The sequence below is a fragment of the Anolis sagrei genome, chromosome 3, assembly GCF_037176765.1.
Source record: "Anolis sagrei isolate rAnoSag1 chromosome 3, rAnoSag1.mat, whole genome shotgun sequence".
In the NCBI taxonomy this organism is placed as follows: domain Eukaryota; kingdom Metazoa; phylum Chordata; class Lepidosauria; order Squamata; family Dactyloidae; genus Anolis; species Anolis sagrei.
This window is the reverse complement of record NC_090023.1, coordinates 159,789,540-159,802,248: the sequence shown is the minus strand read 5'-3', so window position 1 is coordinate 159,802,248 and position 12,709 is coordinate 159,789,540. Positions and strand designations below refer to the sequence as shown.

Below are 12,709 nucleotides of genomic sequence, written 5' to 3'. Positions count from 1 at the left end.
TTAAGATCATCTGAAGAAGCCCTGCTCTCAGTCCTGTCTTCTTGGCAGATCCGATTGGTGGAAACGTGAGACAGGGCTTTCTCAGTGGTGGCCCCCCGGCTATGAAATGCCCTCCCTAGGGACATTAAATGGGCCCCCTCCCTCCTGACATTTCGAAAGAGAGTTAAGACCTGGCTGTTCAAGAAGGCATATAAATACTGTAAATAAATAAATAAATAAATAAATAAATACCAATAGGTCAGTGTCCATTTTGTTTTATCTTTCCAAGCCCTCACTAAAACAATCTGTGCACCATTTTTTTTTCCTTTTGTATATTCTTCACTCCTGTTATATTTGCAGGTGATAAATTTCTATTAACTATTACTATTTGTAAATTTAACATTCTATTGATTTTTTTTCCTTCAATCATTCTCCATTCTCCTAGGCAGCTCTGGTGAAACAATTCCTGGGATGTTTTTAGGATAGCCATGACATCTCAACAGACATAAAAATGAGAGCCTTCAGAGAGAGCTGAGAAGGGCTGGACATTCTCATGAAACCTCATTAGGAGAGGAAGCTGTCAAACTTACATGATCTTCTGGCAATCTGGAGTCCCATTTGGACATGGACGCTGTGACTTAACAACGTATTTTTCAGTCTTGCAAGCAGCTATGTATGTGATCGGCCGGGACCTGATGGAGGAGCACCAATTTCTAGGTGAAAAGAAGGAAAAACCAGGAAAGTTATAAAAATAGCCATTACATACATCTGAAATTATCATCATCATCATCACCATCATCATTTAATAACTTATTAATCGCCCTCCATCCGAGAATGCTCCAGGCAATTTACAGCTAAATTACAAAAGATAAAATACATACATACAAAAATTTAAAATCAACAGAGATCGAATGCTCTAGTAAAAAACCAGGTCTTAAATGTGAGAGTAAAAAGCCCTAAGTCACGCATGGCTCTCATGTAGGGCGGCAAGGAATTCCACAAGGCAGGGGCAGAAATAGAAAAAGCCCTGCGTCGGGTCCTTTCCAAGTGCACTTCTCTAGGACCCAGTATATGGAGTAAGTCACGTTGGGCTGGTCGTTGCGACCTCCAATGATGGGAGAAGGAGAGGCGGTCCCTAAGGTATGATGGACCCTGCCTGTAAAGACTTTTAAAGGTCAGAACTAGCATCTTATACAGGCCACGGTACTCAGTTGGAAGCCAATGTAAATGTTGCAACACTGATATTATATGGCATTTCATGGGCGTTCTTGTGAGTAACTTGGCTGCCGCATTCTGAACAATACGAAGCTTTCGGGTCATAGACATCGGAAGGCCCACATACAGGGTGTTGCAATAGTCCAGCCTAGACATGACCGTGGCATGGATGACAGTTGCCAGAGCCTCGTCAGATAGGTAGGGTGCCAGTTGCCTCGCTTGTCGTAGATGGAAAAAGGCCTGTTTGCTGGCAGCAGCGACCTGAGCTTCCATTGTCAGCTGTGAATCCAGGATGACACCTAAGCTCTTAACAGTGGTCGATGGAGATAGGGCGGCACCATCGAAGGTGGGTAATGGAGGAGTCAGACCTGCTGGGCGGCCATGCCAGAGAATCTCAGTCTTCGCCGGGTTCACCTTCAGTCTGCTAGCATGAAGCCAGTTTGACAGAGCTTCCAGACATAGGGTGAAATTGTCTGGAATTGACGTTGCTCCAGGCTCCAGACGCAGAAGGAGTTGGTTATCGTCTGCATATTGGTAGCAATCCAGGCCAAAACTCCAAGCCAAACTAGCAAGGGGTCTAACGTAGATGTTGAAGAGAAGAGGAGAGAGAATTGCACCTTGGGGGACCCCACATAGGAGGGGGGATCTATCGGAGACTTGATCCATGTACTCGATGCATTGACTCCGGTTCCGGAGAAATGAGTTGAACCAATTGAGGGCCTGACCACAAACTCCGGACATGGCAAGACGGTGAATCATTAGATCGTAGTCGACGGTGTCAAAGGCAGCGGTAAGGTCGAAAAATACCAGTAGCGCGGATCTACCATTGTCAGACTGGCAATTATGCAAGCATCATTTTGATGGGCTGAATCATTCTACCTTTAATGGGTATATAGCAAGCAGGAATCCACAGGGAAAGCCTATCTAATGCACTACTTCTTTGTTCATTTCTGTCTTTTGTGTGGCACTGCAAGAACTTCTAATTAAGATGTATGTGAATGGCATATAAAACCTACCAACTTTTGCCTGGGGCTTCCATATCCTTCCAAGAGACCCAGGGGCATATCTATGTAAACAACTTCTTATAATTGGGGCTGTAAATCAGATGGCATTTGGTATAGCCCACACAAAAGTCATGCCCCAGAGGCCTGAAAAGCTAGTTAGCTCCAACTTGTGTCCAGCAAGGCCTATGAAATCAATAGTTTGGAACTATCCATAATCAGAACAAAGATAGGTACACCTTTCTAAGCTCTGCCTATGACCATTCATGTTCTGCCATGGCTCTACCTCTGGCCTCTCAAATAATGCAGTTATGACATTCTCACATCAAATTAACTATTCCACTGCAGTCACAATTAGCATAGATGGTGGGTACATATTGTGTTGACCACCTTTAAAATCGTACACATAATGGCATTGATTTGCCATTATGTGATTCCATGATTATACTTCTGCACGTAACTGAGATTCCTTAATTTTAAAGAAACATTTTTTATTTTTAGTGCAATTATGTAATTTTATTATTAAAAACAAAAAAAGATATGTATAAAATAAAAGCAAAAGAGTCAGCTTGGAAATAATGAGCCAGATTAGAGATGGAGGAGAATTTGGCCCCCAATATCATATTATTGCTGTCATGCCAGCACAGAAGTGGAAGGGGTCCATTGTACCAAGGTAAGTGACAGAAACATTGCCGGATTGTCCAGCACCCGAGAGGCCTCCTTGGAATTAGGTGGAAAGGAGTAGTAGAGTTGTGTGTCATCTGCGTAGAGATGGCACCTAACTCCAAAACTTCGGATGACCTCTCCCAGCGGTTTCATGTAGATATTAAAAAGCATGGGAGACAGAATAGAGCCTTGCGGGACCCCACAGGTCAAAGGCCAGGGGTCCGAGCAGGCATCTCCCAGCTTCACCATCTGGGTTCGTCCCTCCAGGAAGGACCGGAGCCATGACAGAACCGTGCCCCCGAGACCCATCCCAGAGATTCGACCTAGAAGGATATCATGATCGATGGTATCGAAAGCTGCTGAGATGCCCAAGAGAACCAACAGAGTCACACTCCCCCTGTCCAGTTCTCTATGGAGGTCATCCACCAAGGCGACCAAGGCTGTCTAAAGTATATACTTTATAGTCTTCATAGCTTGTACTATACCATCAGCATAGCTAGTACAGACCATCATAGCTGTACATAAACCACATAACCAATATAGCTTGTACCTTTACTATTTAGTTATTATAGTTTTGTACTTTACCATTTCAGTTCTGTACTATATCAATAGCCAAGAACCTTACTATAGCCAATATAGCCAAGCATTTACCAATAATTTAGTCCAGTATTTTATTTTCAATAGCCAAGTAATTTACAAGTGACTTACCACAATTATAGTAAAGTATTGTACCTCATATTTTACGAATATAGTCAAGTGTTTATTACCAGTGTAACTAAGTTCAATCAACAAACTTTGTCTTTGTAATATTTTACTTTGATTCGCCTTTCAAGAACTCTAACTGAAATTAACTTTGCCTTTTGCTTCCAGTAAACGTCTTTGGTTAACTTTAATCCTGTCTCAAGAGTCTTTATTTTAAAGAACGGAAGTATATCAGAGTGTATACCGACAGTCACCAAGAATAGCCAGACATATAGTTTTCCTTTTACTCCGATGTGCCACCACACCTTGATTGGATGAAAGTGCAAGTTGGGGGTAACACCCTTTGCCATACGTTTAATTGTTTTTGTAACCATTGGTAAGGAAATCCATGCTTTTGCACTGACAAAAGGCAAAACCCAGAGAAACTACTTTCCTTTGGACGTTAACTACACTATTCCAGCATAATCTGGCCACAGTGGTCCACACTCTTGTTACATTTCGAATAGATTACTGCAACGCACTCTACGTGGGGTTGCCTTTGAAGACTGTTCGGAAACTTCAATTAGTCAAGCAGCTAGATTACTCACCAGAGCATCATACAGGGAGCATACCACCCCTCTGTTATGTCGGCTCCACTGGCTGCCGATCCAATTCGGAACACAATTCAAAGTGCTGGTTTTGACCTACAAAACCCTATAGGGTTCCGGCCCAGTGTATCTGTCCGAACGCATCTCCTTCTACGTCCTACCTTGGAGTTTAAGATCTGAGGAGGCACTGCTCTCGGCCCCACCTCTATTACAAGTGAGATTGGCGGGGACGAGGAGCAGGGTCTTCTCGGTGGTGGCCCCTCACCTGTGGAACACTCCCCAGGGAAATTAGGTCATTGACATCCCTCCTCTCCTTTAGAAGGAAATTAAAAGCATGGATTTGGGACCAGGCCTTCGGGTAATCTGGCGGATAGATAAGGGACAAGCGACGACTAGAATTAATGGATTGGACAATGTGGAATTTGAATTTACGGACTCTGAGCTGGTAAACATTGAGCATTAGATTGTTTTTAGGGATTGTGATGTATAATGGATTGTTTTAATTACTGTTTATATGTTTTATTTTTTACTTTGTTGTTGTGCCAGCATTTTTGTAAGCCGCCCCGAGTCCCCCCTCGGGGGTTGAGAAGGGTGGGATAGAAGTGTGAGAAATAAATAAATAAATAAATATGACAAAGCTCTAAAAGGCTGTATTACAAAGGATGCTTCACTTTACTCTAAACACAACTGCTTTGGCATAGGTCACTAAGTAGGGTGAATGAGTTCTCATGGAGTGGGCTGTCCCTTTGCATTGTGGAGACAAAAATAATCCTTTCCCCCTAAAAAGGGAAGGTGGGTCAACAATAAAATAGAACATAAAATTTCACGCAATGCCACCAACGTCATGTGGGAATTCAGAAAGGTCAGGAGGCTTTTCTCCACTGTGTTGTTTTGGGAGATTTGCATTGAAAAAGAGTAGTGTTTGTCCAAGATTGGAAAGAATCTGCTGCCTCTAAAGAATGACTGGCGTTGCGCTGCCAATCTTAGATCTTCAACAGAGGAACTAAAACTCAGATAATCTCCATACATGGGAAAGTTTTTGGCTTGAAACTCTGAGCAGCAAAAACAATAGGAAAAGACGTAAAACACTAGAGTGGAGCCTGAGGTCAGCATTGCAGAGAAAGTTTGTGTGTGCGAAGGAGGCGGAGGGGACAGAACGCTTAGCAACATGAAAGAAAGAAACCAAACAAACAAACAAAAACACAAAAGCTAGGAGTGTGGACCGAAATGTAGCTACACGGTTGGCAAAATGAGGGAATTTTCCCCATATGAATTCTGTCTCCCAAATGAAATTTTCCTCCAGTCTCCAAATTGTTACATTGCAACAACTTAAAGCTTTACTTGAGCTTTTAGGAATGTGAATATAGCCATTCAAAGAAAAATGACAGGCAAAGTTACGAAGGGAAGTGTAACATAATAATAATAATAATAATAATAATAATAATAATAATATGATTATTTATTTATTTATTTATTTATTTACAGCTTTTATATTCCTCCCTTCTCAGGGCGGATTACAGTGTACACATATATGGCAAACATTCAATGCCAATTTTTGACACAGAGGCTATTTAACTTTTTCTGGACGCCAGGGGAGCTGTCACTTTCATCGTCCATCTGCGATGCTGATGAAGCACTTCCGCATTCCCCGCATGCTTCCCCGCTGGAATGCTTTGCTGGAGTCTTCTTTATGGCCTCATAAATCAGTTAATTTAGCCTCCCCACACTTTTAAGGTGGTACCTAATTTTCCTACTTGACAGATGCAACTGTCTTTCGAGTTGCAAAGGTCGACAATAGGCTGACAATTGGTTGGAAACCCACTCCAACCCGGGCTGGCTTCGAACTCATGACCTTTTGGTCAGAGTGATCTTAATGCAGCTGACACTCAGCCAGCTGCGCCACAATCCCGGTGCATGATGATGATGATGGTGGTGGTGGTGGTGGTGATTCATTGCAACTTGTGCCACAAATACCATCTACCTGCGACAAAGAACTGGTGGGATCACAAGCCGGAAAAAGTTACAGAGAACGAACACATCAAACTGCTCTGGGACTTCCGAATTCAGACTGGCAGAGTTTTGGAGCATAATACTCCTGACTTCACAATCATGTTAAAAAACAAAGTATAGATTGTCAATCCCAGGTGACAGCAGGATTGAAGAGAAACAACTGGAAAAGCTGACACAATATGAGGATTTAAAGATCGAACTGCAAAGACTCTGGCACAAGACAGTCAAGGTGGTCCCAGTGGTGATCGGCACACTGGGTTCAGTGCCTAAAGACCTTGGCCTGCACTTAAACACAGTCGGTGCTGACAAGATTACCATCTGCCAGCTTCAAAAGGCCACCTTACTGGGATCTGGATGCATTATTCGCCGATACATCACACAGTTCTAGACACTTGGGAAGTGTCCAATGTGTGATCCAATACAACAGCCAGCAGAGCGTCTGCTGTGGACTCATCTTGTTGTGTTTCAAATAATAATAATAGTAATAATAATAATAATAATAATAATAATAATAATAAAAACTTTATTTATAACCCACCCTCTCTCCTCAAAAGAACTCAGGGTGGTTTACAAAAATAACAAAAATAGCAAAAATGCAATGCCTAACAAATAACAATACAGCAAATATAAGGTATCTATGTGTGAATCATTTCCAGTGCCTCACTCTCTGCAATGCTAGACATTTGAAGCCTGAACAAAAATGTCATGGGAGAGCAAAGGTATTATTTGGGGAGGTAATGTCCTTGTCTTGTTGCTTCCCCCCCCTTCAGGGAGCAGAACAGTCAAAATTAAGTGCATATACAACCGCTCTTGTTAGATCTCGTATAGACTACAGCAACGCTCTCTATGTGGGGTTGCCTATGAAGACTCTATGTGGGGTTGCCGGAAGCTTCAACTCGTCCAATGAGCAGCAGCCAGATTACTAACAGGAGCAGGGTACAGGGAGCATACAACTCCTTTGCTGCGTCAGCTCCACTGGCTGCCAATTAGCTTCCGAGCACAATTCAAAGTGCTGGTGCTGACCTTTAAATCCCTAAATGACTCCGGCCCAGTTTACCTGTCCGAACGGATTTTCCCCTATGAACCATCAAGGTTGTTAAGATCTTTTGGAGGGGCCCTGCTCTTGGTCCCACCTCCTTCGCCATCAAGTCTGGTGGGGACGAGGGACAGGGCTTTCTCGGTAGTGGCCCCTCGGCTCTGGAACTCTCTCCCGTTGGAGATTAGGTCTGCCCCTTCCCTCCTGACTTTCAGAAAGCTGGTAAAATCTTGGCTTTAGAATATAGCATTTGCAGAATGATGATTGAGTCAATAACGGCTGACCACACTGGCGGATGGTGATGAATTTGTGATTTTACTCTGACGACCTGGCTTTTGTAATTGTATGATCTGTATTTTAATGTATTTCTGTATTAATGTATTATGATGCTATTATGTTTATTCTATGTGTGTATGAATTTTCTGCTGTTAGCCGGCCTGAGTCCCTCTTCGGAGGTCGAGAAGACCGGGTTATAAAAGCTCTAAATAAATAAATAATGAATAATACTGTATGGAATAATTTGCCCGTCATATGCTGCTTCCTCACCCCTTTCTCCATGGAGCCCATTACATGGCACATACCTACTTCTGGCAGAGCTCCATGGAGAAAGGGGCAAGGAAGCAGCACGCTACACTACAGCAGCAATTAATTAATTAATTAACTTTATTTATACCCCGCAAAATCTCCCAAAGGACTCGATGCGGCTCACAAAGGCCAAGGCCGCCAACAACAACAAAATACAAATATCACAGTAAAACTCATAAGCAAATAATAAACATCAAGCGAAACAATAAAACACTAAAAACAATGACATCATGACGCATTTAAAACCTAAGGCCGGGCCAAATGTGATGGACAGAATTTAAAAGTGCTGAACTTGACAGGAGGTATGTAGAGGTTTTTGGAGGTAGGTGCAATGTGCAGACAATCCTAAAACTAACAAAGTGCATTTGGGACATGATGTCAGGAGTTTCCTATTCTAGAAAGGTACACTTGAACAGCCAGGTCTTCAGGCTCTTCCTAAAGATTGCCAACGTTGGGGCTTGTCTGATGTCCTTGGGGAGAGAGTTCCAGAGTCGGGGGGCCACCACAGAGAAGGCCCTGTCCGTCTTCCCCACCAAATGCGCTTGCGACACAGGTGGGATCGTGAGCAGGGCCTCTCCAGATGACTGAAGGGAACGAGTGGGTTCGTATATGGAGATGCGGTCAGGCAGAGAGGTGGGTCCCAAATCTTTTAGGGCTTTGTAGGTGAGCACCTGCACCTTGAATTGGGACCAGAAAATGAACGGCAGCCAATGGAGCTCCTTAAACAGGAGGGTTGACCTCTCTCTGTAAGGAGTGCCAGTTAACAGCCTGGCCACCGACCGTTGGACCAATTGGAATTTCCGGGCCGTTTTCAAGGGCAGCCCCACATAGAGCTCATTACAGTAGTCCAATCTAGAGGTGACCAAAGCATGGACCACCACGGCCAGATCAGCCTTTGGGAGGTACGGTCGCAGTTGGTGCACAAGTCTCAATTGTGCAAAAGCCCTCCCGGGCCACCGCCGACGCCTGAGCCTCAAGCGTAAGTGATGAGTCCAGGAGGACACCCAAACTGCGGACCTGTGACTTCAGGGGGAGTGTAACCCCGTCCAGCACAGGTTGCCACCCTGCAGGCTTCCCACGTGGCCTTTGGAGAAATGGGGGGAAGCCGGGCAGCGGCGTTTCACTCTGTGGGATGGGGCCAGCAGTAAGTTGGGCAATGTGGGGTGTGAGGCAATGGATTCTTTAGCCCCCCCCCGCCCCCCCGCCACCAGGACCCCATGAATTCTACCACAATGTATGGCCAATCCAATAGCCACTGTGATAAATTCCTTAATCTGCATTTAAAGAGTTGTGATGGAAGGAGGCAGGAGGAAAAAAAGAACAACTCAAACAATCAGGGGAAGCAATGTCCCTGCGAGGAGAAGTGGCTGATCTTTGTCTTTTTTGTTTAGGAAAAAAAGTTGGTGAATGTGGGGGGGGGGGGGCATGTTAGAACAGTTCAGAACTAAGCATGGTAAGGAGAAAGTGGGCTAAAAACAGAACCTTGCTTCAATATGAAAGTTTTGAAACTCCTCACTTGCCTGCTCTGTTGTTTGGGAAACAGTTTGAGTAACTGAGCAAGAACGTGGGGGCCTAATCTCACTGTGGTTCTTTAGCCTGGAACCCCAGGTCTTGGCGGTGGTCAGGGGAGCTTTTGCACAACTAAAACTTGTGCGCCAGCTGCACCCATACCGTGGGAAGGCTGACTTGGCCACGGTAGTCCACGCTTTGGTTACATCCCGTTTAGACTACTGCAACGCTCTCTACGTGGGGTTCCCTCTGAAGACTGCCCGGAAGCTGCAGCAAGTACAACGTGCGGCAGCCAGATTACTAACAGGTGCTGGGTACAGGGAGCACACCACTCCGCTGTTACACCAGCTCCACTGGCTGCCAATTAGCTTCCGAGCACAATTCAAAGTGCTGGTGTTAACCTATAAAGCCCTAAACGACTCCGGCCCTGTTTGCCTCTCCGAACGTATTCTCCCCTACGAACCATCAAGATTACTAAGATCGTCTGGAGGGGCCCTGCTCTCAGTCCCACCGGTCTCACAAGCGCGGCTGGTGGGGACGAGGGACAGGGCTTTCTCGGTGGTGGCCCCGCGACTCTGGAACTCTCTCCCGCCAAAGGTTAGAACTGTCCCAACAATCCTGACATTCAGGAAACAGGTGAAGTCGTGGTTATGGAGACAGGCTTTTGAAGAATAAGACAACGATTTGGATGGAAGACGGTGTATATTCTATTTTAGTATGACGACTGACCACTGTAGTTTTAAATATATGTGCTTTTTAAATGTTTTATTGTAATGTGTATTTTGATATTTTACCGATTGTATGTGTTTTTATGGTTGGAAACCGGGCTGAATCCCTCTTATGAGGTGAGAAGCTCGGTATATAAAACTTTGAAATAAATAAATAAATAAATAGGTGACTTGAGGCTGGACAATTACTTTGGGAGTGGACAAAATCCTGCTGGTGCATTGCACCAGCATGACTATACTAGTAGAATCATGCCAGCATCAGTGATTCTGCTAGAAAGAAAAAGGCAATGAGCATAACAGCCACAAAAACACCAAAGACACTGGAAGAAACAGAAATAAGAAATAGGCAGCTCAGAAATTTTCTCTTTCTTCCCATGATCGGGCCTGTTGCAGCACTCTGTATCTGGGATTTGATGACCAGATTTAAGGAAACAATGAATTTGAACTCCATAAAATAACGAGTGAGGTATCCAAGAAAGACACACTTGCCTCTTCTGCAATGCTTCACAAGGGGATGCTTTGAAAGCTCTCTTCTCCACACACACACACAAATGCACGATCACTGCCAGAATTAGCTCCCTTTCTGCTATTTCATGTAAATGGAACCACGTGGATTCCAGTTTGGACCGGCTGGGCTTTCCTTTCAAACAGTCTTGCCTCTGCTCCTTGGGAAATCTGCCAGCCTCAGGCACAGGCTGTTTTCTTGTAGAGAGAATCAGTCTCTCTTTTCTTTTATTGTTTTAGTCTTTCCCAGTGAAATTAACTCTTGCTTCTTGAGCCAGTGCCTTGCCTTCTCTGTAAAACCTCTCATGGCCCTTTTGCATTACACGACAGGTTGATTATCCCTTATCCATTATATGTGTATAATGAGATAAACTGGAAATTAGATCCGAGTCTAAGCACAAAATGCATTTTGGTTTCCTATGTACATTATACACAGAGACTGGATGTAATTTTATACACAATATACATACCATAGTGGTCCACGCTTTAGTCCCCTCCAGATTGGATTACTGCAATGTACTCTATGTGGGGCTGCCCTTGAAGACAGCTCAGAAATTTCAATTGGTCCAACGAGTGGCAGCCAGATTACTAACAGGGAGCAGTCAACCTCCCTGTTTAAGGAGCTCCATTGGCTGCTGTTCATTTTCTGGTCCCAATTCAAGGTGCAGGTTCTCACCTTCAAAGCCCTGAATGGTTTGGGACCCACCTACCTGCGTGATCGCATTTCTGTTTACAAACCCACGCGATCTCTTCAATCATCAGGAGAAGCTCTGCTCTCGCTCCCAATCCCTTCGCAGGCATGACTGGTGGGGACGAGGGAGAGGGCCTTCTCTATGGTGGCCCCCCGACTCTGGAACTCACTCCCCAGGGATATCACAGAAGCCCCCACATTGGCAGTCTTTAGGACAGTGTTTCTCAACCTTCCAAATGCTGTGACCCCTTAATACAATTCCTCATGTTGTGGTGACTCCAAGCAGAAAATTATTTTCATTGCTACTTCATAACCCGGTGGCGCAGTGGGTTAAAGCACTGAGCTGCTGAGCTTGTTGATCGAAAGGTTGCAGGTTCGATTCCGGGGAGCGGCGTGAGCTTCCGCTGTCAGCCCTAGCTTCTGCCAACCTAGCAGTTCGAAAACATGCAAATGTGAGTAGATCAATAGGTACCGCTCCGGCGGGAAGTTAACGGCGCTCCATGCAGTCATGCCGACCACATGACCTTGGAGGTATCTACGGACAACGCTGGCTCTTCGGCTTAGAAATGGAGATGAGCACCACACCCCAGAGTCAGACATGACTGGACTTAATGTCGGGGGACTACCTACCTACAATCAAAGAGCATCAAAGAGCTTTCTGAACTCCAACAATGGAATTGAACCAAATGTGGCACACAAAACTCCCATGACCAACAGAAAATAGTGAAACAGTTTGGTGGGCCTTGACCTTGAGTTTTGGAGTTGTAGTTCACCTACATCCAGAGAGAACTGTGGACTCAAACAATGATGGATCTGACCAAACTTGGCTGGGATACTCAATATGTAGGATTGTAGGTAAACTACAACTCCCAGACTCAAGGTCAATGCCCACCAAACCCTTCTAGTGTTTTCTGTTGGTCATGGGAGTCCTGTGTGCGAAGTTTGGTTCAAATCCACCATTAGTGGAGTTTAGAATCCTCTTTGATTGTAGGTGAAGTATAAATCCCAGCAACTACAACTCCCAAATGACAAAATCAATTTTTTGAGTGATGGTCACTCCTTGGATTAGTAGGTGTCTTGTGGCTAAATTTGGCAGCAATTTGTCCAGTGGTTTTTGAGTTAGGTTAATCCGACAAACAAACAAACATTACATTTTTATTTATATAGACTAGCTGTCCCCTGCCACGCGTTGCTGTGGCCCAGTCTATGTATACATGTTTTTTGTGTATATATTTGTGTATATGTGTGTTTGTGTATATATATGTGGTTTTGTGCATGTGTTGTAATATAATTTTGTTTTTGGCTTTTTAAGTCTCTTCTGCTGTGTTTTCAGTGTTTTTATGAGTGATGGTCACTCGTTGGCCTGATAGGTGTATTGTGTCCAAATTTGGTGCCAATTCGTCCAGTCGTTTTTGAGTTATGTTAATCCCACAAACGAACATTACATTTTTATTTGAAAAATTAGGCCATTTTTGCAGAACAGAGGACCATACTGG

General features: G+C 44.3%; 1 protein-coding gene across 1 annotated transcript in view; it reads right to left on the bottom strand.

Moving 5' to 3' along the window:
• MMRN2 (multimerin 2) overlaps positions 1-12,709 on the bottom strand; it is a 58,095-nt gene that overhangs the window by 23,181 nt on the left and 22,205 nt on the right. Inside the window, exon 2 of the mRNA XM_067465638.1 lies at positions 570-692. Coding sequence (XP_067321739.1) covers positions 570-692 — 123 coding nt within the window. The remainder of the gene's footprint in view (positions 1-569; positions 693-12,709) is intronic.